The following is a 27,658-nucleotide window of genomic DNA, read 5'->3' as shown; positions in this document are numbered from 1 at the left end:
TGCTCGTTTTTGATTACGCAAACCGTGAAACAGGTGTCAATCAATGAAGGTCAACCCTGGACCTCCACACTCCTCTCTCTCTCGTTAGAGGGATTAAAGACAACAAGACATGAGATGCCTCACATGACCTTGAAGTTGCGAAATGTTTGAATATAGGCCATACCTTGTTCAAGCACCCCAAGCTGATCCTGATAGGAACGGATTGAACTGGTTCACAAATACACTTATACGTATGACAATAGGTGGAGCCAGAAAAAAATTTCATACACAGTCTATATGACCTTACTATCTAGCCAGTGGGAACCAAAATCCACAACAGCCTGTGTGACTTGTGGTCTTACTTACATAACAATAAAGATCTAAAAAGTATTTGGAAATAGTTTTGATCTAGATTTGAAATATTGTCATTTAAGTTTTGGTAAACCGTCCTGATACTGGGTTCAAATTGGGCCCCGATTTATTATGCAATTCTGTAAAACCAGTCATAAAACATTCATATGTTCTATAAAATAAAACCTCTCTGCTCTCAGTCTGTCTCAAAGTCAAGACTTTCAATGTGATCAACAAACTCAAATTGTCAAGAAAGGAAATATTCTTACACCTGATTTCATTATTAAACAGAACGACAGCCTGCTGAATTCAAGTTTCTCTCTTAATGTTCCACGTTGACAAAAGGGGCCTGAATTCCTTGCTACACCCTACACACCACGTCATTTCGTCATTAGTACTACTACTACTACTAAGGTGTACATAGTGATAATTCTGTTTACATTACACTGTGCCATATTGCCACAAGGATGTCTTTTAGCTTGTATATATTCTAGATTTTTAGATTTGTATATTTTTTACATCTTTTACTTATATTTTATATGTCACGTTTATGCTGCTTGCATGGGATAAGAGGGAAACGTAATTTCAATACTCTGTATGTCCTGTACATATAGCAGCACTGACAATAAAAATGACTTGACTTGACATGTATCAACAACACCATCAAAATGACCTGTAAGATACTCCTATCCCTCCCAAAACAACCTTCAGTGACCACGGTCACGTTTACTATCTGTTCACATCTGTTGTAATCTCCGCTGTGACCATGTTCACAAATATTGATTAAACCAAGTGTCATTCACCTTCAACATATTGAGGAAACCCAGAAAACAGGATGTGTACAGTATAATAAGATGATGGCTTTACATCAGAGGTCAAACTTCATGTCATGAGCTGCTATTCAAGCCTTTATCAGCGAGAGATGAGGGGCAAAGATTGATCAGATTTATCTACAATCTCGCTCAGTGTGTTATTTATGTACCGTAGCCTCTTAAGAGTTGCTCAGTGAACGACACTGCTGTCTCAGGTAAGCACCACATACAGCACAGCATAGCGAAGAGAAACGTACAGCAGCTTAATCCTAAAAACACGTCTGTCTGTTTTTTCTGCTGTTTACAGGATGTTGAAGTTAGTGCTGCTGTTCCTGACACTGTCAGGTAAGATCCCAACAACTTTCATTGTCGCAATATTCATTTCAGATGAATAATGATTTTTTTTTTAACTTAAATCATGAGTTTATTACATTATATCCTGAGAACCATAATGACTTTGACAGCTTGTCAAAATTAACAGCTTTTCTTGTGATCATCAATCTCAATAAAATAACTTCATGTTAAGATAATAAAATATCTGACATGTCATTTTTTTTTTTTACCTTGACATCACAAAATTCTTACTATGACAATAACATCTGGTTTATATGTCGTTCAACTTAATGAACAACTGTTTATAAAACACCTGATTAATGTAAAATGTAAAAAAAAAAAAAATCTAAATCCAGCTTTGGACAGACTACCGGTTATTGTGAAGATGCACATCACTGCCGTGTGAAAAAAACATGAGAAATAGTATAAAAAAAACAATCTTTGATCATTTTCATGTCATAATTAATAGTGGCTTTGTTGCTGTGGCGGCAAAGGTGTTGACTATGTCAACATGTCATTAGACTTTAGCCATTATTGATTTATTACACTGCGTAATAAAAGCTGTGGCCTACTTATTATCTTGGCACAATAGTTAATAATTGATGTAAAAGGTCAGATAGTTATGTATCTGTCAACTGGCAGAGTAAGTATTTGTTTAATTTAAGGTTGTGTATTCAAACACCATTAGGTCATTAGGTTTACCTCTCTGCCTGCATGTGAGCATTGTAACCCTGCAAAAAGACGGCCAAAAATCTAACTCTAAAATAAACAACATCCTTCACAGGCCTCCAGGCTGCCCCCCTTGCAGTTCCTGGAAGTTTGCAGAAGGGATCCTCAACCTACCAGCTCCCTGCAGACTTTCAACAGGGCGCCAAACACTCGCTCATCCGTGAACGCATTCTTGATGACTTTCGACAAGGTACGGAGCCCTCCAGGAGATTCCTTGTTGACCTCAACACCGGCCTGGTCCAGGAACACATAAGTGAGATGGAAAGGAGAACGGGTAAGTATATTAACCTAAATGAAGAACTATTTACTTAACACCCTTTGGGTTCCTTTAGGCTATCTGTCTCATTTGAGAAGTTTTTGAAATTGAACTACACAAATATGACTGTACCCATATAAAAGAGCTCATTAGCCACAACAGGAATCACAAGAAATGCAAGACAATTTTATTTTTTCGTTTGTACATTCTCTTCTAGGTTTCATACCTTCTTCTCAGGGAAATGGAATTGGAGAGATGGAGAGCAAACACTGGCTGACAGATGAGGGTGAGAAAGCCATAAAGTAAAATCATCACAATTCATAGATTTTTTTCATCCCTCACCCACAAGAAACATTGGCCATGCTAGCCTCATGCATCATCCATTGGTTGGTCTACCACTTTAAAACTCTAAATATCTTGTACAAATATTCAAGATCCTTACACTATAAATCCTAATTACTTTTCTCTAGTGCTAACAGAAGGTTGACATTTTTGATTGCTACTGAAATATCTCAACTATTGGATGGATTTTTAAGAAATTGAATAAGATAGTGAACATTAAACTACATTAAACTTGTATTTGTAGCATGTTAGCCATCAGCTCAAAGCACAGCTGTGCCAAAGTATAGCCTCACATAGTCGTTAGAGTGGCAGTAGACTCTTGCTGTCTTTTATGTACTCAATAGAATATTCTTAAACAAACCTGTATGATCTAAATGCCTTCTGTCTTCCAGTTCTTGCCGATGTTCCAGCCCAGCAGAATGCTGGTGGTTGGGTTCGTGTGGAGGAACCATCTGCTTCTCGTCTTCCTGATGGTTTTAGACAGGGAACTGAACCCATGATGTCAATCCCAGATGGTTTTAGACAGGGAACTGAACCCATGATGTCGATCCCAGATGGTTTTAGACAGGGAACTGAACCCATGATGTCGATCCCAGAAGGTTTTAGACAGGGGACTGAACCCATAATGTCGATCCCAGAAGGTTTTAGACAGGGAACTGAACCCATCAGGTCGATTCCAGCTGGTTTTAGACAGGGAACTGAACCCGTGATGTCGATCCCAGATGGTTTTCGACAGGGAACTGAACCCGTGATGTCGATCCCAGATGGTTTTAGACAGGGAACTGAACCCATGATGTCGATCCCAGATGGTTTTAGACAGGGAACTGAACCTGTAGTGAAGGTCCCAGAGGGATTCAGGCAGGGCACCGAACCCACTGGTAAACTCCAAGAGGGCTTTAGGCAGGGAACAGAACCCTCCATATCCGGGCGCCAAACACAGACAGTGGCATGTAAGGGAGAGATCATTAATGGAAACTGCTATGAGTTCAACCCCACACCACTGGCCTTCCTAGATGCACAGGTTAGACACATTACAATAATAAAAAAGTTTAACTTTCAGTGGAGTCCATGTCACCAATACAATTTTGTTTCTGGCTCTACAAATTAAATCTCATTTCTTTGTCCTCTGTCTCCAGGCCTTATGTAAAGCTCTTGCCCCAAATGCTGAGCTTGCATCTGTAACTAGTGGTGATCTACATTCCCGTCTGGTCTCCCTGGTAACCAAGGGGGGTGAGAACAACCCTGTGTTGACCTGGCTTGGAGGCATGGTCAAGGCAAGTTTCTCTCGTCCTCGAGACAGTAATGTTTTTTTCCCCTGAAATTACTGCTGTAGAAAGCAGCAGTGAAATCATCCTGACCTTACAGATACTGGGGCTCTCTCCCCAAAAACATTTTGAAAAGTTCATTTATCCCTCAGAGAAGGAAATACCATTGAGCTCTTACTACCTCATTTTGCCATTTTTATTTATGTGCTTACCGACTGTGACGCCAGGAGTCTGGTCCTGTACTGTAGCACAGAGAGGAGGCCAAGGAGAGTGTCATCAGATATGTTATCAGCAGGACAGATAATGTTATTCTTACCTTGGTAACACATTCATCTTTGAACTTTTAGTTTAAGATGTTCCATCTGTTTCTGTGACTAACATTTTGCTGATAATACTTCTGTACTTTTACTTTTTACAGTATTTAAAAAAAAAGTTAACTGTTGAAAGGTTTTATCAAGCGTATATGTGTGCATATCTTTGATATCTGATATGTTGCACACCTCAGAACCAGCAGGCATCGTGGGTAGACGGGTCAGAATGGAGTTACAGCGACTGGATGCCAGGTCACCCCAACATCCACACTGATAAATCGGTCTGTGTGGAGATGTTCAAGATTGGTAAGACTGCGCTCACGCACAAGACACACATTGACTGAATTATGTCTGAAGTCTGTGTTTCCCCATTTTCCATGATCAGACAGACAGACGATGAAAGAGTCACTTTGTAACTTCTGAAAAAATAAGACATTTGTTATCTTAAAAACTAAACGATAAACTTCTTCATTAAACAACCCCCCTGCTCAATTATGACCACTAGCTTATGGTGAGTAATATTACCAAACTTCAAATAGCCTACAGTACATATGTGTTTAATAATCAAATCTGTCATTAAAATTGTCCTTTAAAGTCAAATTATTCATACAGTAAGAACTCCAGGATCTATTTATTACTTGAGCTGAGTTGATAAAATGCAGACTAGTCTACGTGTTACACATTACATAACAGTGCTTTAGTTGCACTGTTAATTAATTAAAGGGTTAAAGGGTAACACACAACACATAGCTGATTATCTAATAAGATACTCGATCATTAACTTTTATGGAGGGCATCCTTGTCCTGTGGCGCAAATCACAGATGTTGGGTTTGGTCATATTTTTACTGAATGCTCTTAGAAATACTCTAGGAATGTGATGTTATGTCTCAAATCTGTCCCTACCGCTTTTTGCAGATGAGAGCTGGTGGACGGCAGCTGACTGTGAACTGGAGAGAGCGTCCATCTGCTCTTACCCGATCACTGCATGAAAACCACAAAGAATCACAACATAAGAGAGGGGCCCTCTTGATTTGTCTCCTCTCAAATATCTTAAACAATCTTTCTTACAGACATACCATCGCATGTATCTGTCTGTTTCCTTGAATAAAACATGGCATATTGCATCTGTGTGTCTGTTTTATGTATCTGAGAACAAAACTGATATGAAGAAAAAAAACTTTGATTTACCTCAGCCATGGCAGTCACTCTTCAGTCATTCTACTTTTAAAGTGAGCCCTCAGACAGACAAACCACGATTCATTCGTATGACACATTTAAATTTAGACAAGACTTTAATGATCGTTTTTCACTTGTGTATACAAAGCAGTTTTTACAGATTAGGGAGCCAAGTTAAAACAATTTGTTACAATTTAGTACCTGGAAAGTGCAAAAGTACATTTCAAATACGCTGAAATAAAAATCATGCTGTACATTATATACTGTATTCATAAATAATCACAGATATACACACATCCATTTGGTGACAGTCACAGAGAATGTTGCTAAGACACAAAATAGTACGTTTTGATTTTGCTCTTGAAGTCCTACAGTATATTCTTGGTTCCTGTTGAACCTGTGGAGGTTTAACTTCTGGAATGCTGCGTTTATTTGATTTACGGTCAAGTCGGGGAAGATCTTAGGTGATGAGAGAAACCTAGCTCTATGTTAACACCACGCTGGGATAAAGGCACTCCGTTTGTTGCAGTCGTGGAACAACTCAAACAGTGGTCTTTTGTCTGAATGACAAATGTGGATGAATGAAAGGAAAAAACTGCATTGACAAACATTTTATGCATCTTTCACAGAAATCTCTTGAAGGAGGACACAGATTGGTCTTTGCACTCCACCTTGCTGTGACATTTAAATAAAAAACTAAATACAAAAAAAGGGAACCACTAGAGCGACACTGTGCCCAATGACAAACCCATGACTGAGTCAAAACAGTCGAGGGCTGCCATGGTTTACAGAATCAGAGAAAACAGTTACGAAGAAATCAAGAATTTGGCTATAAAAAAATAAACATGCATCATTAGCATGTTCTCACACAATCTCTCTCTCACACACACACACACACACACATACACACACAGGTATGGTGCAAAAATATAGATCACACATCACGTCTCATCCACAGGAGCTTCGTACTGTGGCTTTTTTTTTTTTTTTTGTGATTCTAAGATTACAGAAATCACATTCACGCACGCGAACAACAAGGCAGGTCAACCTTCTCGATGCCCCGTAAAAGGAAAACTCCTCTGAAATCAGTCACTTCACAATGAGCAGGAATAAGAATGAGATGTAGAAGAACAACAAAAGATGATAGACTGAGGCAATGATGAGAGCTAAAGGCAGTTGAGGGGATGTTGGGGTGCATTTACTGTCCCAGTTAAGCTATAGGAAGACTGGAGATAGACTGGCTGACAGAAAAACAGGAAGAAAGCATCGACAGCCATCTGACGAAGGAGCTGTATTGCTGTTAACACTGACATCTCATAAAGCCCTTGAGGATTTCTTCGGTCTCCTTCGTTTACAGGTGTCCGAACAGTCAGAACAGTTTAAAATATGCCATAATTGTGTCTGTAATCAACAAACAAAATGTGATTTAAAAAACGGCTACGTTTACTTATAAATAAACACGGATTCAAGTAACTTAAAACATTCAATGAAGCACGGAGAGCGGTGTGTGACTTCAAAGTCGTTTTTCTCTGTACTGCAGTAATAAATCTTCACGCGGAAGCCTCTTGCCTTCAGACTGTAGTGTTTTTGTCTGTAGTGAGAATTTGTTGTTTTTACAAAACTACATCTTCAATGATATCAACATTACCGACAGACACTACAGATGATCTTCTGTTGTGTGTACGACGTTTCTAAAACAAAACAAGTCAGCTAGATCCAAGCATTAAGAAAACTGTGTCTGCTACCTAATCTCAAAATGGACCCAAAAAAACGCCATGCATACAAATTGATGCCAATGCACATGCATAAATCTGTCAATAAAACAAAACATGAAAGAAAAAAAAATAAAGACAACAAAACTAAAAAACAAATGAAAAACACACACACACACATATATAAAACACACAGGAAAGGCAGAGAGTTTGGTCTTGTGAGTGATGGAGCCGTCTTACTGCATAAGGCTGCTGTGTGGCAGCTTTGAGGCAACCATGAAAAGTCTCGGCCTACAGAGCACAGGCCCGCCTGTCTGCACCGAAGGCAAACTAAGGGGGGACAAAAAGGCCACTTTAAACTATATTTTTGAGATGCAGCATGGTAATATGCTGCATATACACACTCACACACACACACACACACACACTCACACAAGAGAGCTGACTGATCCTGTCAAAGTGAAGCTTAGCAGGTCGGAGAATACACAGTGCCTCTGTGAACGTTAGCGTAACCGTGTAGCATCATGTAAAAATGTCGATGAGTGGCTGAGGCGCCGTGATGTTTGGGAGGGGTGTGGGGCGGTGCTGAGGCTGGCGCCACTTTTGGATCTGATCTGGCGCCAGCGCCGTACGGTCAATCCAAAGCAGAACACACACACACACACACACACACACACACACACACACACAAAACATAACAGACAGATGGACAAGAAGACAATGTTTTTAGCACCACCAAAACAGCCACCCATTAGACTGTGGCAAGGTGCTGAGGAGAAATGAAGGTGACTGACAGGTATGGAGGCGAGCTGTGTGACAGGAATGTGGGTTGATGTGCGTGGAGGGGGAGGGTTGTGGGCTCTGGCGGGGGGGTGGGGGTTCTGGGATGAGTCAGTTGTGGTCGCACTAGATGTTGTACACCGTCTCCCCCGAGGAGATCTGGGTCAGTCTCTTGCTGGAGCCCCACAGCTTCCGTGTGATCTGGCCCGAACGCATCTGAGAAGAGTGGAGGAAGAGGAGGAGGAGGAGGAGGAGGAGGAGGAGGAGGAGGAGGAGGAGGAGGAGGAGGGAGTGGGGAAAGAAAAGCGTGAAGTCAAAGGAAACGGGGAGGAAAAAAAGGAGGAGGGATATGATTCATGAGTGATTGATTAGTTCATTGGAGCTTGATTGATTTGTGAAGCTTGTGAGGCATTAACGAATAAATCAAAGCTTGATTCACGTCAGTGAGTCAGTCTGAACAGAAAAGATGAAAAAAAAAAACGTGCAATGATCAAACTACTCAGAGGGGAACTGCCTGGATCAACCTCCGACATCTACACTACACACTACATACTACATTATCAAAACATTAAAAGTCTATCTTGGCGTAAGATTATTAGATTGCACTATTAGATTGTAGCTACACTGTTAATATGGCTTGAGTTTGCAGAAGCGTTAATTAGTTTCACAGCATATTTGTTATAGTCGTAGAGTACACTCAAACACGTAACATAATGACACTTTAGGTAAACAGCAGGGGATGGAGTCTATCCCAGGTCGTTGGCCAAATCAAGTCAAATATTGCACAAGTGTAATATTTAGGAAAAAAACAGAATGAGGTAAGCACAACGAGTCGTTTTCATGTCACAGTTGTGGCCACTGTTTCTGCTCAGCTGTGTGCTGAAGGAATGTGTTTAATCTGTGTGGCTCAGATGGAGGTGTGTGTGTGTGTGTGTGTGTGTGTGTGTATATGCGTGTGTGTGTATATGTGTATATGTGTGTGTGTGTGTGTGTGTGTGTGTTTGTCTTTGTTGGCTTGGGAGGAATGAAGCCAAATGAGTGAATGTGGGCGACAACCATCCCTGAGAAAGAGAGGTGACTGTGTGTTAAAAAGATATTTGAGGGCACTGCATTGCAGGTGTATCTGTCTGTGTGTGTGTGTGTGTATGTGTTTGTGTGAGAGTTTTACAGCAATGGATGAAAAGGGAGGGAGGGACTCGGAGATACTAGGGTTTGTGGGAGCTGGATTTGGGGCTGAACACCAGTTGGTCGCGCTGGTGCAGCAGGCGGGTTGGCGAGCGAGCTCGAAGCGGGGCCAGCAGGGGGGAGGCCATGAGCGGCGATCCCTCCAGACTCTGAGCGATGTAGTTCCTCAGCGAGTTCTTTACCTCCGCCGGCTTGCCCACGCCCACGATGATCAGCTTGCCGTCCTCCAGGCCCACCAGGACGTGACTCTGCTCCTTGGTGACCGAGACGCAGCGCACCGGCACCCGCATGTCCATGGGCTCCGAGCACAGAGACAAACTGCAGAGGGGAAACAACTTAGTCTGTTACATCTAAATTATACTCCATTTGATAATAAGTTGGAAGATAAATGGGAGTTTACCTGTACAGGTCACGGATGGACAGGTAACCCTGCTCGCTGCCAATGACTACATACTCTCCTGAAACACACATATCAGTCATCTGCTCCTTCAGGGGCTCGCTGCAGAGGTGCTTCCCATTTACAGAGTAAAGATGTAGAGCGTTTTTATCCTGAGAAGAGAGAGAGAGAAAAAAAAAACCCATTAACAAATCTGAATCTAGTTCCACATTTTCTCAGATTCCTCTTTTCATGTGCCTGCACCTTTAGTGTTGCTTTGCCCTCAACGCAGGTGTGGACCAGCAGGTGACCCTCCCAGGACACGGCCAGGTGGAGGATAGAGAGTGGCAGGGAGCTGTCGCACGGCGGTCGTAAGCAGCGCATATACTGACCTCGACGCACCGTGTGGATGATCACTGTCCCATCCTGGAAAACAGAAGCACGCCAGAAAAACAGTCAGCTGTAAAAGTTCAAATCAAAAGTATTAAAACCAGACAAATCTCCCTTTAAAGACCCTGAATCCAGGCCACCGATTTTCAGTCTAAACCCAACTTCACAGCTCATTAACTCAGCATGTGATTGAGTACTTTTTCAAAATCACATATAATTGGATATCCAGCATGCCGCAATCATTCTTTCACTCTCTCTTACCCGTGATCCGGACACAGCCATGTCGAGCTCTGTGCTGATACTGACACTGACCACCTCGTCCGTGTGTCCATACAACACCTGAACTGGTTTGGGATAGAGACCCACAGGAGCTCCACCCTGCACAACAGAGCAAACAAACGGACTGAAGAGAATGTGTGTGATTGAAGGGGGACAGTGCCAAATAACAACATCTTTTCTCTGTGTCTTCATGTTTTATGAAGTTAAATCCATCACTCTATGGTGCAGATCAATATTTGTCCTGGCTGTCCTAACCTGCTGCAGGACCTGCCACACCATGCAGGTCGTGTCTCTGGAGCCTGAGATCAGGTGGATGCCGCAGTGGTCTGTTGACAGGCAGGTCACAATGTCTGAAGGAAAGGAGAACAAAACCACTGATTATTACAGGACACACACGTACAGTATAAAGTTAAACTGTGTATTTATCAAACGTTTGAACATACACAGGTTGCTGCCTTTCAGTCTAGAAACTGGGTGTGTGCTTACCCATGTGTCGGATGTGCTGTCCCACTGTCTTGCCCTTAACCAGGGAGGTGACCCGGAGGCTGTTGTCCCAGTGGCCGCCGCTGAAGAGCAGCTTGCCGTCGTGGGAGACCACAAACAGTCCAGCAGTGACTTCCACACCGGGGGCGAAGGGTCCGGACAGGAAACGCTGAGTCCTATGTGAAGAGGAAATTGCAGAGAGGAATGAGTTGAGCCCACAATTATACTGTGCTGTAGCTGTCTGTAGTGGCATGTGTGCTGTGGGTGTTCTCACTTGGTGTTGGACACTGTGGGGTCTTTAATGAAAGTGAAGTAGTTGGAGATGTTCTTGTTGTAAGGCAGCCACCCATGGGTCCCAACAAGACAGTTCCGACTAACCGCCACCTGAAGGCAAACACCATGAACACCACGATCAATCATTTGTTTTGTTTATAATATATGATTATTTGTATGAGCACTGAGGCTCACCATGGTGTCAGGGCTCCCCTGAGTGATGAAGGAATGGGACTGATTCTTTGGCACCACAGCTTTAACCAGCGGCACACTGTCACTGATGCCCTGCAACAACACAGAGGAGAGAATTGATAGCTAAGTTATTATAGAGGGATATTTTCAGGATTATCAAAAAGTCACTGAGCAGTAGAGACGGCAAACCTCGACAAAGAAGGACTTGAGGTCGCTGAGGTGTTCGAACATGCTGAGAGGACATGAGTCTAGCTGAGCCTTCCTCTTCTCCACCTCCTCCTGAGACAGACGCACTGGATGGGGCTCCTGCAGTCACACACACACACACACACACACATACACAAGTCTAAATGTGATCCATCAGCACAGATACAGAACTTCATTACCTGATTGGTTTCAGTCTTTCTTTTAATTTCTTTTTAAGCTAAATGAAGTCTGCACCTTGAGTAACTGGCACGGTGTCTGGCCAAAGTTGCTGATCATGCCTTCCAGGGCCTTGCGTTCCTTTTCATCAGTGATGGCATCCAGATCCACAGCCCCTGCAACACCAAACCAATCAATCAATCAACCTTCCCATTTGGGAATTAACATCTAAGGAAGTCTGTTTTCATTGTTATTACAATACTGTTTAGGAAATGTCTGATGATAAAATCCTGAATAAGTCCCAGTTTGTGGGTTGTCTGAATGGTTTGAATAGAAGCGATTGATCCATATTTACATGCTTTTGTAACCAAGCTCATACACAAAGTACTGCAACTGCCTGGATGTTTTACCCTCATATGTGCAGTAGTAGAAGACGTTGAGGGCCTCCACCGCTGCAGGGCCCCTCTGCTTGTAACCAAAGATCAGATCGATCCACTCATGGAGGTGAGCTGAGACGTACTCAGACTCCTGTCAGAAAAAACACACACACACTGTGGTCAGTGAAAAATACAAACACAGGGAATAATACACAGACATGTAGCACTAAACTACACCTACATGTGTACATACATACATCAAAGTGTATATATTATATTTCGGTTCACAGGTTCATTCCAATGTAAAAAACAGTGTAGATAGTATAATATTACATGTAATTTTACTGCTCAAAACTCATGAATATTGAATAGCTGTGGTGATTAAAACCTTAACATCAGTTCAAATAATACTACAGAGTAGTACTAAACGTGCTTCTCACCAGGGCTTTGCGGTGCTTGTAGATGAAGTCCTCGGGGGACTTGGCCCATTTGGGCAGGACAACATCATTTACCCTTTCTTTGGAGATCTGCAGGCGACCCAGATCAAAGCCTGGTAGACAGCAACAACAAAGGACAGGGGAACAGGAAGAGAGAAGCCGGGTACAGAGAAAAAAAGAAGAGAGGGACCAGAGAGTGAATTCAAAAGACAAAATGTATTCAAACATGCTGCATCAGATCTTTAGCCCCCAATCCGAATCACAAACTTAGTGGTAGAAGTCAACTGTTTTGTATGTTTGAAAGCATTCGAAAAGGATAGTCAGTCCTCAAACCTCACCATTTTGATTCTCAAGGAATTCTGGGAAGTAGAAGAACTCTGGGATGAGCTCTTTGACATCATTGGGGTTGTCCATGAGGGTCTGCCAGGTGGCAGGGATGGAGTGGAACTGGCGGTCGGCGCAGTCAAACCTGAGCCGAGGCAGGACGGAATGGATGAACACCGATAATAAAGACAACAAACAGCAGCCGTGTGCCGGCACATAAATGTCCAAACTATAAACGCTGAGGACATCAAAGAGGAAAGTGGCTGTAATTCAAAGGCCTCCTTACCGTCCGCTCTGCAGCTGGATGTGCAGGGAGGTGAAGGGCTCCACTCTGATCAGGTAATGCATCACTCCGGCGGCGTTTGAGTAGTGGGTGCCATAATGGAACCTGTCTATGGTGCCTGTCGGGTCCTCGAAACTTTCATACCTGATGGACGCATTTAGAAAGGTAACTCCTCTAGTTGCTGACACATTTCCATATCTGTCATCATTTATAGTGTTTCTTTAACCAGTGATAAGACTAAGTGAATTGTGGACAAATGAAACATACTTCTCTCTAACAGCCTTTGCGTTGCGTTCGTTAAGAACTGCCACCGGCTTTGACAGATCCCTGAACACTCGAGGATCAGACAGATCCAGCTCCTCTGAAGTGTAGTCTGCTAGAATCCAGGGAAACTGGTAACACACAAACATATAAATTAGTTCAAACACCAACATTCACCACAGTTGTACAGCAATGTTCTTGTTGAAGTGAAGAACGTACCACTGGGTACTGAGCCAGGTTGTTGTACGTTCTTCCTGCGATCGTGTTCAGTTGCATCAAGTAGTCAAAGTTGGAGATCTCCCTGTTGACCCATTTCTATGCAAAAGCAGGAGAAAGAAACGAAGAAAGGAAAGGGTTAAATCTAAACTACTGACAATAAGTGTGTATAGTGTCCTATTAAGCCTGTATTTGATTAGTTTCTAGCCAGACATCAAATAAAAAAAAAACAACCTCAGAACATTTAATATTCTATTTGCAGAGATAAACTTTCTTCTAGAAAAGCAGCTGGCATCAGGATCAGGTTTAGCGGGTGTACATATTGATCTAATTCAGAAGAATGATTCTTTTAATTCATAAACAAATAAACTAGAATCTCCTTTATAGATCTCCTCATGATAGATGCCATCTGTGCAACCACATTAAATTTAAAGTAACTGAAAGGAAATATGTCTTTATTGCAACTCTGACAGAATGTCAAAACTTCAAACAAAACATATTTTTTAGGGAATAAGAGCACAACACGGGATTAAATGAGAGACAGAAGTTCATCAAAAACTCTTAAATACTTCAAAAGCAGATAACATTGTTTGCATTACTGAGAAATAACGCAAGGTTGGTAATTGACAGACAGACCATAGGTCATTTAATAAACCAGCTCCCACGCAACAAAGCCGTGTGTGTAATAGTTAATGAGAGGTCTGCTTCTTTGTTTCCTGACCTGTGTGAGTCCAGAGGCTTTGAGGAGCTCCTGTGGTGAGCGGGTTCCATAAAGGCTGAGCGAGCGCAGCAGCAACATGCGGCTATAGACCTTGTTCCTCGCCTGTTAGGAAGAAAATATAATAGATATTATGACTATTAGATGATAATATAAAGTATTTACAAATGGGATAAAATATAAGTTACATCTGTGACTCATCACCTCTTTCTTGAAGTTGAGGAAATAATTGGTCTGGTCGATGAGGAAGATCTCCAGAGCGGAGCGACGCAGGTTATAACGACGCAGGTGAACCTCTCGGATCTGAGACAGAGGCCATTTGAAGTCGTGGCCCACTCCTTCAGGAAACAAGCAGACCGTTAATGAGTGAAGCACGTTCAGTGTTATTTTTATCACCTTCTTCTCATCCACCGGTCTCATCGCCTACTTACCTTCCTCTTTCTCCTGGCTGCTGTCGTAGAAGTAGATGTGTTGGGTGGTGAGCTCCAGGCGGCCGGGCACCACGTCCACGATAGTCACCAGCTCACAGTCCTCCCACAGCACCATCTTCTCCTTCTGGCCCGCCTCCTCTGCTTCAACTCTGGAGGACAGCGACAAAGAATGGAGCTTTAATTGTTAATATCTATTCTGGGAACGTGGTCGATCTGTGGTTGTTGTATTGGGCGACTGACTGGTTGTTGGCAGCAGCGGGGTCGTCCTCTGGCAGTTCCAGGATGTCATCTTCCAGGTCGCTGACTTTGACCTGCTTCACAGCCTCCAGCAGCAGAGACTCTGGATTTACACGCTGCTGATGGACGCCTGAGCAAAGCAAGAGAGACGGGAGATGATTTAAAACAGAGAGGAGGCATCCAGAAATGATTCGGTGGATAATAACACATGACAGTGCTGGAAATCAACTTCTTAGCACGCTTGTCAACTTTTGACAAACTGCAAGAACACCTCCCAAAATAACATACTTGCCAGGAACATAACACCAGACTTTTGTTTCAGTAACAGAAGATCTACAGTTTAAACTCACTCACAAAGACCAAAGATGAAAGACTAGACAGATTAGTTACTATACGAGTACTGATACATTTGAAAAACACTAATCACTATTTTTGAAAAAAAAAACTGCTGAATTCCTGATTCTGCAACACCCTTACACATGACTTAATAAGGAAAATACCAAGCAGAGTGGATAAATAAAGAAGAAGGGAGGGTCGGACATAAGATCGGCTTAAAGAGGATTTTCAAGGTCAGTCCGTTTTAATCTGTTTATCAAGGACAGGCTGGATGAGTGTGCTTATGGCATACTGTACACACACTTATGCCTCATCGTCACATCCACTCACTGAGTAAGTCTGCTGGAGCAGGTACTCTTTGCTGCCAAATGGAGACACAGATGTGCAGCTTTCAGCCACAGGAGGATTAAATTCAGTCCAGATATTCAAGAGACATAATGAAATTGTGACAAGCTGCGTAAACCAACACTAAAAATAACCCAGAGAGGCAATGCTGTCTTACCCAGGTTGTCTCTCAGAGCACTGGCCTCTCTGTGCAGGTCGAAGTTGTAATTACGGACCAGCTTCAGCCTCATGCGGGAGAAGTTCTCAGCACTGGACACCCTCCAGTGCATCTCATCCTGCTGCCTGCTAGAAATAGATACATAGACTTGTAAAACTCCCAAACCATCCATTATCTATGTATGTAAGTATTTATTTGCAATTGTTTTCTGTTCGATCTTCGGAAGTATAAACTTGTATTACGACGGTAGAAACAGAGGAGAGAAGTTGATGTCAGTACCTGTCAGCCCACGGCCCTCTCTCACACACCAGACCCCGGCGTGCTGCCTTCCACTGCCTGAGGGAGGCACTGTTCTGGCTGTGCTGCTGCTTCAGCATGCTGTTGTAGCGGAGGTTCTCCTGGCGGCCTCTGCGAGAGAAAGGCTCCACAAATTGCTCCTTAGAGGAAAGCGAAGAGGAGGAGTTCATTAGAGACGAGCTTTGGACCAAAGCGACATTAGATAGAGACAGAAATGAAGGAACAGAGGCTTCAATTATTATGAATCCAACTAACCTGGAAGCGGATCTTGCTCTCACCCCTCTCCCTCTCTCTCTTGTGCAGGCTGACCATGAAAGCCTCGTAGCACTCCTTCCAATAGAGAGCCATTGTCTCATGGCCCTGGCTGAATGTTTCGATTTCATACTGCTTCATGTACGGGATAATCTGAAGACAAACAAATTAAGAGAGAACATTTCCATGACATTTTCCAATAAATTTGTATCTAATATCATTTAAAACAACAACTGACTCTCTCTCTCATACATATTTGTCGAGGTAGACGCGCCACTCAGGTGAGTTGCAGTAGAGCTGGAAGTCCTCAAAGAAGGACGGGCTTCCGTTGGTGTCGGGGAGCTGGGGGAGGTGCAGCTCCATGTAGAGGAGGCGGTGGACTTTGGAGAGCAGCGTTCGCAGCAGGGGAACCAGGAAGGAGTACGTCTCCTCCGTTTGCTCCTGGACGGAGCGCCGCAGGATGCCCTCCACCTTGCCGAGCAGGTAGCAGGCCTCATCCTGGCTGGACACCTCCTTGGTCTGCAGGATGCCATTGAGCTTGGCGGTGGCCATGGCACACACCTAGGACAGAAGTCATTTCTTATTGTGGACACATGGGGACAAGAAAAACAAGCCAGAAATGGTAGAAAATGAGAAAAAAAAGCTCACTTCAGGATCCTCCTGAGCCATGAAGCCCAGCAGCAGTCTCAGTCCAACTTGGGACAGCTGGAACCACTGGGTGCCAGACGAGTACCAGACCATGAGGCTGTCCATCAGCGTCACAGTCTCTTCCAGCACCTTCTCCGTCCATAGGGCTGGATTAACCAGACCCTCCGCCTGCAGGAAGTCTTGTACCATGTGAAGCAGCCGCACTGCGTTCTCCGTGTGCTGCGGCAACGTGGCGGCTGATGCCTCGCGGTTATCACTCACCGCCCACTCCAACATACGCTCCATAAGACTTAAAAGGAGAAAGAGAGAAATGCCGTTAGCATGTTTTAATCTCCTTCGACATCCAGTCCTGTCCACAGTGAAATGGAGGACTGACCTCAGTTTGATTTGGTCGACAGGAAGTAGCAGCTCGTTGGCGGTTCCCAGTTTGGTCAGAGCTGAGAAGACCTGGCCGCGCTCCAACCACGCTGAGTCATCTGAACCCTCCACGCCACGCCACATCACACACAGCACAATCTCCAGCAGCATGCTGGACAGCTCCTCCTCTGCTCGCTAGGGGGCGACACAACACCAAAGAGACAGAGGAGATTAGATTGGTTGAAATTTAATTGATCCCTCTGGTGTACAACTGCAGCACTAAGTAACAGGATACAGCAAAGCAAAAACAAGGACATTTATCAGGAGCTGACAAATATAATGTCACCAATGATTAGGACAATCTGCTGCATGTCCAGATACTGTTACTAATACCACTCAAAGCTTTAGAATAGCCCAAGTTTCAGTGTCTCTTCATATTTACCGCTCTGTCTTTAATGTAGATCCATTCATACTGGCTAAATTTGTACTGCCAGGCCCATCAGACACATTCCCTGACTCGTACGTGACACAAATGACATATCTAGTTCCATAACTGGCAGACTCCTGCTGTGTGAGGAGACAGGTTGTCTCTCTTCCACCTCTGCCCTCCAGTGAGTCACTGAAATGTCGATGAGAAGGCCACTAGATTAAAGTCAGCGATGGGCTCCCCGATGCGGTGGCGACATTTCACCCACTGAGTCGGAAGCGCTCGCTGTTAAATGACATTAAGGTAACGATGGAATATAGATGGTTATATGAAATTGGAGGCACGGTTTCTTATCAAGGGGCTTTGCGAGACACTTTTCTATCTCCCACTGACATAAATACTCAGTAAGGCACCAAATGCAGCTGAAAATAGTCCCCAACAAATGTAATATTTACTCTTGTTTGAGGAATCTTTATTATTTAATGAGTTTGAAAAGGACACTTTATATTTTTATGATTTATGTCTTCAGTTGAAACCAATGGGAGGTTGAGAAAGTATTGAGAGACAGGCTTTTGGTCTTTTCATGGGATCTGATGACCAGAAATACAGACCTGGTCCTTTAATAAACTACTGCTGTAAACAATGTAAAGCTTTCTCAGTATGTCATATCATCTTCCATCTCACCTCTGTGTTGTTGAAGGACTCCCCCAGTGAGATGTTATCACTGAAGAGAAAGCTGTCTTCAGTCAGGGAGGAAGTTGCATCTCGATCCCCGGAGCCCCCTGGGAAAGGCTTAGAGGTCTCCAGTGGTGACGGTGTGCTGGGCATGCTGCCAGGCGTCTGGCTGCCACTCTCCCCGGCCTCATAGGCCTGCAGATGGGACAGATCCAGCGTCAAGCCCCCTGACTTTCCCACCACCCAGGGCTTGACGTGTAGCTGCGGCTCGGTGGAGGCAGAGGATGATGGTGTGTCCAGCAGCGAGATGACGTCGCCGTTCTCCAGGCTGTCCACGGAGCGAGAGTCACCTATGCTGAGCCGGTCGTCATCCAGCCGGTCCAGGCGGCTGGCGCTGCCCGTCCTTGCCCTCCTCTCCAGTGGCAGCTCCAGACGGGTGCTGCTGCCGCTGGGCCGGCTCAGGTCCAGGCTGCAGGTGCTGATGGTGTCTGTGCCACGCAGCGGCAAGGACCCTTCCCCCCGCAGGTACAGCCGCATCAGAGTGTCCTGCCAACACTGCTGCCTTGAGATCTGTACGGCAGCATCCTGTTGTGATTGTAGCAGCTGGTACACCTGAAGACAGACGAGGAAGAAGATTAATGTTTAATTATTCCTGCAGGAAAACTTAGTGATGTAGCCTCAAGAGGTAAAAGATGAAAAAGAAAAACAATCACAGCTCAACTTCAAGTGCGAATGGAACAATTTGTTTTTTTTCCTCCAGCTGTTGCTCTCCGAGTGATCTTTGATCACTGCTGGTTTCAAACGCAGTATCTCTATGGCCTGAAGGTGCAGGTGTTTACTCACCCTCTTGCAGACAATGAGGCGTACACTGGGTCCGGCCCGGTGAGTGAGCTGGACGAGGGACATCAGGTCCTTGTAGTTCACAACGTTATCTGTAGATTTTAGATACACAAACACACAATTTTACATTTGTTCAACTGTAAATGGGATTGTGATGATGCATGTGGAGCATTTCTGTCCACTGCCTGAGCTCTAATGATCTGTATTTATTAGTCATTAGATTCTCTACAAAGTCATGTTATGATTTGGCGTTACACAAATATATAAAGACTGACTGTGAATTCAGCCTTGTGTTGTAATGTGTACAGGAGTGGAATGACGTTAAATCCACACTGCTCCTCTGTTCAAAGAAGACAGATAATGAGTACTGGCTGATCGCTCCGTGAGGACTCATGAAATTGATTTCATTAATTCAAGCGACGACACGTAATGGTATTTGCCTTAATGTGCACTGGAGAACGAGGTGGTAGGATATAAAAAAGAAAAATCACCCCTGTTCACTGACCAATTGACTAAAAGCTTCAAGCTTTATAGATCTGTAGTAGCAGGAGAGCTAACTGGCAAAAAGCCAGGCTGACCAGTGACACTTCAGTACCTGTGTGGAGGACCTGGTTGAGGAGACAGCGGATCAGGGTGGGAGTGATGTGAAGTTCAGAGAAGAGCAGTGACAGGCCGGCGTAGCCTGCCTCCCTCAACCGCAAACGCTGCTTATTCTTCTCGTAGACGCGGTCGCAGCGCAACATACGCTCGAATAACTGTGAAGAGATGAAGATAGATTTCATTTTTAATGACTGTATATATGATAGCTGATCATACCGGATACCGAAGAGAGTTTATTTAACTTCCCTGAACTTTTCTGGAGTTCAAGTTACTCAAATCAGAATGTTCCAAGTGTAGTTGGCTGTAACCCACCTTAAAAACAAGCTCTCGGAGTCGATCGGAGTGCTTGTTATTGAGCAGGAGAGCGTAACAGGAGTCGGCTGCTCCGGGTTCAAAGAGGAGCAGGAAGAGCTGGTCTCTGGCCGGACTGCTCTGAAGAAGGCTGAGTAACAATTCCAGCAGCCCGCACAACTGAAACACACACACACACCACACCACATGGTTGCTTGAATTAAAATAGTCTTACATTGTTGTGAGAAGGAAACACAAACACATCAGAACAGTTTATCAGGCATGTCATATAGGAAGACAATTGTATCACTGTGTAAAACTAATTATTGCGAGATTGATTTTTCATAGCTTCAGCAAAATTCATTAAGTGTGGCATTTAAAGACTCAGTCTGTCTTAATGAATGGATAAATATTATCAGAGTTGCCGAGCAGTGGAGGAGGATCATGAGATTATATTGACCATATGTTCATAGAGTGTGATGTAAGCTTCCACATACAGTGCTGCGTTGTAAAAAGATATGCAAAGTGACAGGCAAAATGAAAAACAAGACGGCTGTAAAAAAAAAACAAAAAAAAGGTGCTGGGGCGGTGTGACAAGAGGAGGAGGTGGTTTTAACAAAACAGGTGAAAACTTCATCGGAGCTTGGAGGAAAACAGTCAAGGAATAAAGTGGTTTGTCTCAGCCAACAGTCACTGACGGATATTGCTTACAGAGAGGAAAATGTTTAAAAATAATGCACAGAGAGAGTCAGAGATGGAGGCTGGAAAAAACAGCTGCCAGGCGGGAAACAAACTGATAGCTTCCTGTACAGGCATCGCTGCAGTGAGTCTCAGAGGGAAACAGAAAATCCTGTAGTGAAAGGTCATCTTATTTTACAATGAAATCCTCAGATGGAAAGAGGCTGGCATTAACCTGTTTCACGAGATATGGGTCATCCGGAAAGTATGCACTAATAATAACTTGGGGGTATTCTGTTCTTGCTCAAACATAATAAACAGGGGTAGAAAAGGATGATTCATATTCATGATTTTTAAAGATTTGGTAACTTTCTACTGTTGAGATGCACTTTGAGAGCATATAATATCTAGCTCAATCCCCTCACCTGGTCCTCGTCTCCAATGGCAGCGATGTATCCTAGAATGCTGTGCATCTCCTCCTGCGACATGCCCTTGCTGATGTAGTATTTTATGAGGCCGCAGAGAGACGCCCGGATGGTACGGATGTCGTCCTCACTCAGGTCGCTCTCTTTATTGCTGTTCTTCCTAAAGCACAGAGCAAGTGACAATGATGATTTGGGGGGAAAAAATGACTTTTTTGGACATATGGATATGAACTTTGGGAAATGGGGTCTCACCCGTAATAAAGCCGTATGGTGTCCAGAAGGAACTGAACTCCGTATTTTTTTCGGAACTGCTTCCTGTTATCTTTGATGACGGTGGACATGTACTGAATATGACCTTCATGGGACAGAAATGAACAAACACAACTTAGAACTGGTAACAGTTTAAATCAGGGACAAACACACACACACAAATACACATATATAAAATGCAGGGGATTTGTGACAATAACAATAAGCGATAAACTAATGTCGGGATATATTTTAATCTGCATTCCTTCACTAACATTTAACCTCCATTCGAACTTTCCACTTTCTGTTCACAGGAACTCATTTGCATACCGCATGTGTTAAAGGAATAGTTCGACATTTTGGGAAACGCACTCAATTGTTTTCTCGCCAAGAGTGAGATGAGAGGATTGATACCACTCTTAGATCTGCCTGCTAAATATGAATCTGCCAGTCTGGCCCTGTCCAAAAAAAGAAAAGAAAAGAAGCTAAGGCTCATTTATTAACATGTTGTATCTTGTTGTTTGATTTTACAAGAGAATATGTGCTGGACTATTACTTTACTTCCTGAAGTCTTGTTGTTGCCAGGCAACCAGCAGGTTTTCTGTGAAAATCTCACATTCCCACTTTATTTTACATTATTCTCCTCAAGCTGTTGGTTGCTTCGTGTACATGAACCCCTTTTTAATAACTCAACTGCCTGTTTTACATGATCTCATGTTTACATTTAATCTCACGCACTCACTCACACTACACATCTATAGAGATCTAACCTATGCGTAGGGGGAAGTCTCCTTTGTTCCAGATGTTGAAGTTGAACAGTAGATGTGTGTGGAGCTGCTGCAGCAGGGCCTGGTTCTTCTCATATGTCACCTGCTCTATCAGAAGCTGCATAGCAACGAGCACGCTGACGTCCACGTGACCTGCTGGCAGCTGAACACACACACACAAACAAAAGATTGTATTTCGCTGCTATTAGTTCAATTATATGCACATTTACTGGCAGACATGCAAATAGATCAGAAACAATGTAAACATGTGGTTATTATGTATACTTCCATAAATCATGATAAAACAATGTCCATAACTCACCTCTACGACACAGATAAGAGACATGTTGGAATGGGGGAACAAATTCATGGTTTATTTGCATTTCTATCATATACAGGGTGTGGTTACTCTGCCTCGAGCAACTGTTACCACATCTAAGACATTTTCTTTTATCTGGGTCTCTCTGTGGAGGCTTTTATTTTCCCATGATATGAATGCTGACTAGAGGTATTTCCCTCACCACCCCTGATAAACAAACAAATACCGAGACATTAGCACCAGACAAAAGATAGAAGAGGAAAGGGGGGAGTAAGAGAGCTGAGGAAAAAACAGAATGAGCAATCAAGGGAGTCAGACAGACACAAAGGAAAAGACAAACACAGACGCACAGAACAAACACAGAGAGCGACCTACAGACCAGGACAAAAGCCATCTGAGGTGAATTCATGTGACTGAGGATATCCAGCAGTATTCATAATTCTCACACCATGTGAGTCTCATAAAGTATGAGCAACGTAATAAAAGCTGTAAGTGGTGTTTTTGCAGGCTGCCAGCAGTCAGTCAGCAGAGATCCTTAATTTGTCCTCTACAGAACCAAACTAATCCAGTCTGAATAGCCAGAAAAACAAAGGAGACTTTTGTGGAGCTCTTTGTGAAACGCTCACTACCACACTTCTAGAAAATGCTTATAAAACATCCGTCTAGATCACCTTGTAACCACAGGAAGAAACAACACACACCTGATGGAGGAACAAACTTTACACCCCCCCGCGAAAAAAAATTAAAGCCAAGCTGAAATTAATTAGTGTGTGACTCATGCAGGATTCGTATTATCAGAGGGCCTGTGGTAATTAGGTAACCTGCATTGTAATAAGGTCACAAATTGCAGCGAGGCATGAGATTTCTGTTCTTGCTGTAAACTGTCTCTTGTGGTCCTCAAGTAAACACGCCGGATTTGTTTTTCAAACTGGTTCATGACAAAAACTCAATTTATAACAACTATTAAACAGAAAAACTATTCTCCTCTGATATATCTGAACAGAAGAAAGTGATAGAAACATGATATTTTATGAATAAATGTGTTGATTTGTGTGAGTAATGTAGCATAAATTAGATCGATTTCGCAGAAATTGAGCGATGCCCAAATACATTAGTGCACAGTGCCTGAAATTCCTTCCTGACACTCTGGTAATATCAATCATGTGCGGTATTGGACTTGAACAGACCTTCTGCAGCAGGGCTCCCAGTGTACCGACACCATGCGAGTGGAGCAGATTCTCCTGATTGATGGGGTGTCTCTGCAGGAAATGCTTCAGCACCAAAAGGAAGGTGGCGACCAGATTCTTCTCCAGGCGTGCCTCTGAAGCAAGAAAAGAAAAAAAAAGAAAATACATTTGAATAAAAAGAAACAAGAGAAAAATTAAATGTATTATTGCAGGTTGTGTCGGAGCAGACCTGAAGCCCTGTTCGAGGGGAGAATGACCCAATCTCCATCGGCTGGCGTGGACACATCTGGGGTGATGAAATCTGACCCAGCTGCCGGATCACTGGCCTGCTGATCAGGGGTCACCAGTGACAACTGCTCCAGGATAGGCAAGAGCACTGGCAGGCCGCCCACACAGTTGATCATATCCTGCCATGCAAATATTCAAACATATATATTCAGCTCAAGTTGTAACATTCCTCTGAGCAACGAATAAATACGTGACAGCTTGAGCTCGATGTTCAGCTCACCTTGATATCCCAGTTAACGACTTTATTCCCAGTCAGGCGTCCATGCAGCATGTTTGGAGACAGATCGAGACAGATGGGGTTCCTACACGCCTGTTGACAAAAGCATCATGTCCTCATTTAGATAACAAGACTGCCGTGAAAATATCATTTCATCCTGATCGAATCCTTAATTTCCACTCTTTAATTTAACATCACTCTGCAAAGATAAATTCCCCATTCCTATAAAAAGACAAACTTGTATCACTGATGAACTGATGCAACCCAGAGAATCGCATCCACTGCACTCCAGACTATTTGTGGCGGATGTTAAAGCTTTAAGAAGGAATGGTCAAAACCGCAGAGGTCAATCACCTTGGGTGAGTAGTGCAGCAGCAATTTTGTTGAAAGGTCACCAAGTTCGGACTCCTGGGCTTTGAATGGAGAGATGCAGTTTGGACCTGCGTAGAAGAGAAATGAAGGGTTTCAGAGTTTTACTTGATCTATGATTCATACTCTTCTTCCTCCTCTCCTCCTTCTTACCAGCACTACAGATGGCTTTTATGTGGTTAGGCTGCAGGAGTTCATGGAAGACCATGACGCTCCCCAGCTGGCCCTGCAACGACGTAGGGCTTCCCCACTCGCTGTCCTGCGTCCCTGCAGAGATTAGCTTAGTCACGGACTCAGACTTTCCGCCAAGCAGACCACCCCAGGTCTGAGGTGACAGGATGCCGCCCAGCGACGAACGAGTGGTGGGTGTTGTGGCAGAGGAGAACGGTGGGTCTGGGATTTGGGAGGGCGGGGGAGTGGTGGTCCGGTGGCCTGCTGAGCCGATGCAGCAGGAGATGAACGGCTGTTGGTGGAGGACGACAGATTAAGTTAGGGGAGATTTAAGACAGGCCTGCTGAATCCAGCTTTAATCTAATGGGTGCAGGTCTCACCTCTGTCATGGTGGGGTACTTCAGCGGGGCAGATAGCTTCTGCTGTCCGTCCACATAAATGTACACAAGACTCTGTCCAAAGGGCCTTTTTCCTGGTACATGCACCACGCCGATGCTGTGCTGTAAACAGAAATTCAGACTCAGTCCCTTTAATCCTTACAGTGGCTCTCTTTAATCAGTCTTCAAGACTTTAGGTTCAAAGGTGTTAATCTTCTAATTGTAGGGTGCTATCAGAGTTGGCAGACGTTAGGATATTCATTTAGCCCAACTGTGCTGTGTGCTGAGTTTTTCCGTATGTTATATTCAATGCCACTGCCCTTTGAAGCTGACTCACCCAGAGAGAGTCACAGAAGCAGTAGTCGGGCAGCATGACTGTGACGTACTCTTTCTTCGTGCATACAGCCACCACCAGCACACCGGCTGAGCTGATGAAGGCCTCAAACCCCGTCCCTCCCGGGGTAAAAAAGCTGTATGGGATAAATATTTTAAAAAACTGTTTAAACAAGTGTTGGCATACAGCCATGTCTGCAGGGATAATCTCTGCCTCTGCAAGACTTAGAAGGTGAGTATGCTATCTAGTAATTATACAGACATTATGATGAACATCTTTCTGTATCTCTTCTCACCTGTAGAGCTGCTTCCTCTTGTCCTTGCTGGGTTGGCCCAGCTGGTCCTGATCTAGTGACAACCAGGCGAGAAAGCTGAAGGCAGATCCGGGCCAGCGCTGCACTGTTGGGACTACAATACCTGCCATGCTGGGTGACAGGTCAAAGTACTGCATGGCACTCTCCAGGCCCTGTTTCCGTACCATGGCCAGGAGGGCTCTCAGGGCAGGACCTACATAGGGGTGTGCCTGAGTCGACTCTGGTGGCCTGAGAAGGCCCAGGAGTCGCTGCAATTCCCTGGCACTCAAGGAATGGGAGCCCAGTGAGCCTAACAGCGCCAACAGGCTCTCGGCGCAAGCTCGGTGTAGCCGTTGGTAGCACTCCAGGGCGGCCAGCGCTCGCATTACCATAGCGGCGTTCACACAGGTGGCGCGGGTCTGGCGGTTGAGGCAGCTGAGGCGGCGGAGCCAGTCGGCAGTAAAAAGCTGACGCTCCGATGAGTCCAGCTCTGGGAGCCACTGGACCAGTAGCAGCAAAGGCTCCACGTTACTGATGCCCAGGAGCCCCACTGAGGTGTGCTCACCCTCCACCGCCTACACATACAGAAAAATACACATTAACACCAACGCGGATGAAGACACAGAACACTCAACTTCCAAAAATGCATGAGGCCGACTGCATGAGCAACAAACGCCAAACACAATCTTTCTCTTACCATGTTCATCAGCTCTTTGAGAAGGTGCCGCGATGGCTGGCCAAGTGAGGTGAGAACTTCATACAGGTGATTGTACCCAATCCTCTCCTTGAACACCTCCTGCAGGGGTGGTGGAAAAAAATAAAAAAATTAAAATGAATGTGCCACAAAAATCTACAAATGCAAATCTTACTACAAGCTACTTTGTAAACCTCTCAAACCAGTTCTCTCCCTCAATAACTCAATAATCATGTTGGAATGGAGGTTCCAGTACATAGCAGATATCTTTCTGTCAAACTTGGTAGCTTCAGCTTTTAATTTGTGACCAATTTTGACCTGACCTAGATTGAAAACATGTGCTGGCTCAGAGCCAGTGTGCAGGAGTTCACTTCTTTTTATTTATTTATTTTTTTTACCTTGTTACTTGTTACCTTCAATTTTTTTTTATAAAATCTTAACTGTGAAAACAAAGTCTATATTACATCAGCTTAAAACTAAATTTGTGTCTGCCAAAGACCTGGAGAAAGTTATTCAAGGCTTGATTTGAACCAGTCTGGATTATTTTAATGCTCTATGTATAGCATATTACATACATATATGGATATATAAAAATAAAAGCACTAAATCATCTGCAGTTTGTCTAAAATACTGCTGATACCACTCGACTTTTAAGTGGATCACATTACCCCAGTTTTAGCACCTCATTGCTTACAGGAATTTTATTAATCACTTTAATGGATTCGCTCCAAGCTGTAAATATAACCTGCTAACATAAGCCTATATGTGCAAGGATGCATACTGAGGTCAACAGAAAATGCTCTTCAATGCTACTTCTGTGTTTTCTTTTCGAACCTCAGACACAAACACACCTTAAAATGGCTTGTATGATTTTATCAGCCTTGACAGATTAAACCATAAATCCATAATAAAGCAGAGCTTTAAAATTCAGCAGAAGTAAACTGGGACTGCAGGAAATGCGTGTGTTCCTGTTACCTTTGCAGCTGGTGATTTGTGCATCACTGTTGTCAGGGCTTTGATGGTTGCTACAGCGAGGGAGTCGAGTCGCCCTTGAAACACCTGCAGGAAAATCAAACGGGTCAGCCACTCACCGCAGACAATCACTCGCTCTGTTAGCGGTTTGTTGTAACAGATGATTGGTCACAAAAAAAAAATCTCCTCTTATTCCGGATGAATGTTATTGCATGCGGACAA

The 27,658-nt window shown here is 43.8% G+C and overlaps 2 protein-coding genes across 4 annotated transcripts in view; one reads left to right on the top strand and one right to left on the bottom strand.

Moving 5' to 3' along the window:
* The first annotated feature begins 1,074 nt into the window (after positions 1-1,074).
* On the top strand, positions 1,075-5,501 carry LOC104925355 (uncharacterized). The gene is made up of 8 exons (XM_027291548.1): positions 1,075-1,357; positions 1,450-1,487; positions 2,260-2,478; positions 2,678-2,746; positions 3,195-3,823; positions 3,939-4,076; positions 4,573-4,684; positions 5,295-5,501. The coding sequence occupies exons 2-8, from the start codon at positions 1,451-1,453 to the stop codon at positions 5,366-5,368; spliced, it is 1,278 nt and encodes a 425-aa protein (XP_027147349.1). The 5' UTR covers positions 1,075-1,357; position 1,450; the 3' UTR covers positions 5,369-5,501.
* A 664-nt stretch (positions 5,502-6,165) lies between these two features.
* nbeal1 (neurobeachin-like 1) overlaps positions 6,166-27,658 on the bottom strand; it is a 40,562-nt gene continuing 19,069 nt past the window's right edge. For 2 of the 3 annotated variants that reach the window (XM_027291540.1, XM_027291541.1), the window contains 44 exons: positions 27,440-27,523; positions 26,468-26,566; positions 25,774-26,345; positions 25,482-25,614; positions 25,148-25,267; positions 24,750-25,059; positions 24,582-24,667; positions 24,231-24,320; positions 23,952-24,129; positions 23,723-23,856; positions 22,220-22,379; positions 21,453-21,555; positions 21,201-21,360; positions 20,119-20,277; positions 19,802-19,961; positions 19,210-19,298; positions 18,376-18,978; positions 17,284-17,459; positions 16,908-17,196; positions 16,512-16,820; positions 16,263-16,412; positions 15,990-16,147; positions 15,711-15,835; positions 14,876-15,002; positions 14,636-14,784; positions 14,409-14,542; positions 14,208-14,309; positions 13,490-13,585; positions 13,277-13,401; positions 13,013-13,153; positions 12,741-12,871; positions 12,406-12,515; positions 11,999-12,116; positions 11,667-11,764; positions 11,415-11,531; positions 11,229-11,318; positions 11,035-11,144; positions 10,764-10,936; positions 10,533-10,627; positions 10,260-10,376; positions 9,873-10,034; positions 9,633-9,781; positions 9,415-9,550; positions 6,166-8,263 (listed from right to left, as the gene is read on the bottom strand). In XM_027291540.1, the coding sequence (XP_027147341.1) occupies positions 8,174-8,263; positions 9,415-9,550; positions 9,633-9,781; positions 9,873-10,034; positions 10,260-10,376; positions 10,533-10,627; positions 10,764-10,936; positions 11,035-11,144; positions 11,229-11,318; positions 11,415-11,531; positions 11,667-11,764; positions 11,999-12,116; positions 12,406-12,515; positions 12,741-12,871; positions 13,013-13,153; positions 13,277-13,401; positions 13,490-13,585; positions 14,208-14,309; positions 14,409-14,542; positions 14,636-14,784; positions 14,876-15,002; positions 15,711-15,835; positions 15,990-16,147; positions 16,263-16,412; positions 16,512-16,820; positions 16,908-17,196; positions 17,284-17,459; positions 18,376-18,978; positions 19,210-19,298; positions 19,802-19,961; positions 20,119-20,277; positions 21,201-21,360; positions 21,453-21,555; positions 22,220-22,379; positions 23,723-23,856; positions 23,952-24,129; positions 24,231-24,320; positions 24,582-24,667; positions 24,750-25,059; positions 25,148-25,267; positions 25,482-25,614; positions 25,774-26,345; positions 26,468-26,566; positions 27,440-27,523 (7,017 nt within the window). In that variant the 3' untranslated portion in view covers positions 6,166-8,173. Of the gene's footprint in view, positions 8,264-9,023; positions 9,551-9,632; positions 9,782-9,872; positions 10,035-10,259; positions 10,377-10,532; positions 10,628-10,763; positions 10,937-11,034; positions 11,145-11,228; positions 11,319-11,414; positions 11,532-11,666; positions 11,765-11,998; positions 12,117-12,405; positions 12,516-12,740; positions 12,872-13,012; positions 13,154-13,276; positions 13,402-13,489; positions 13,586-14,207; positions 14,310-14,408; positions 14,543-14,635; positions 14,785-14,875; positions 15,003-15,710; positions 15,839-15,989; positions 16,148-16,262; positions 16,413-16,511; positions 16,821-16,907; positions 17,197-17,283; positions 17,460-18,375; positions 18,979-19,209; positions 19,299-19,801; positions 19,962-20,118; positions 20,278-21,200; positions 21,361-21,452; positions 21,556-22,219; positions 22,380-23,722; positions 23,857-23,951; positions 24,130-24,230; positions 24,321-24,581; positions 24,668-24,749; positions 25,060-25,147; positions 25,268-25,481; positions 25,615-25,773; positions 26,346-26,467; positions 26,567-27,439; positions 27,524-27,658 lie in introns of those variants that run through there. The other variant, XM_019255567.2, reaches the window with a different exon arrangement.

The sequence above is a fragment of the Larimichthys crocea genome, chromosome XIX, assembly GCF_000972845.2.
Source record: "Larimichthys crocea isolate SSNF chromosome XIX, L_crocea_2.0, whole genome shotgun sequence".
NCBI classification, from domain to species: domain Eukaryota; kingdom Metazoa; phylum Chordata; class Actinopteri; family Sciaenidae; genus Larimichthys; species Larimichthys crocea.
Note: the sequence above shows the minus strand (reverse complement) of the source record. Positions and strands in the feature narration are given on the sequence as shown.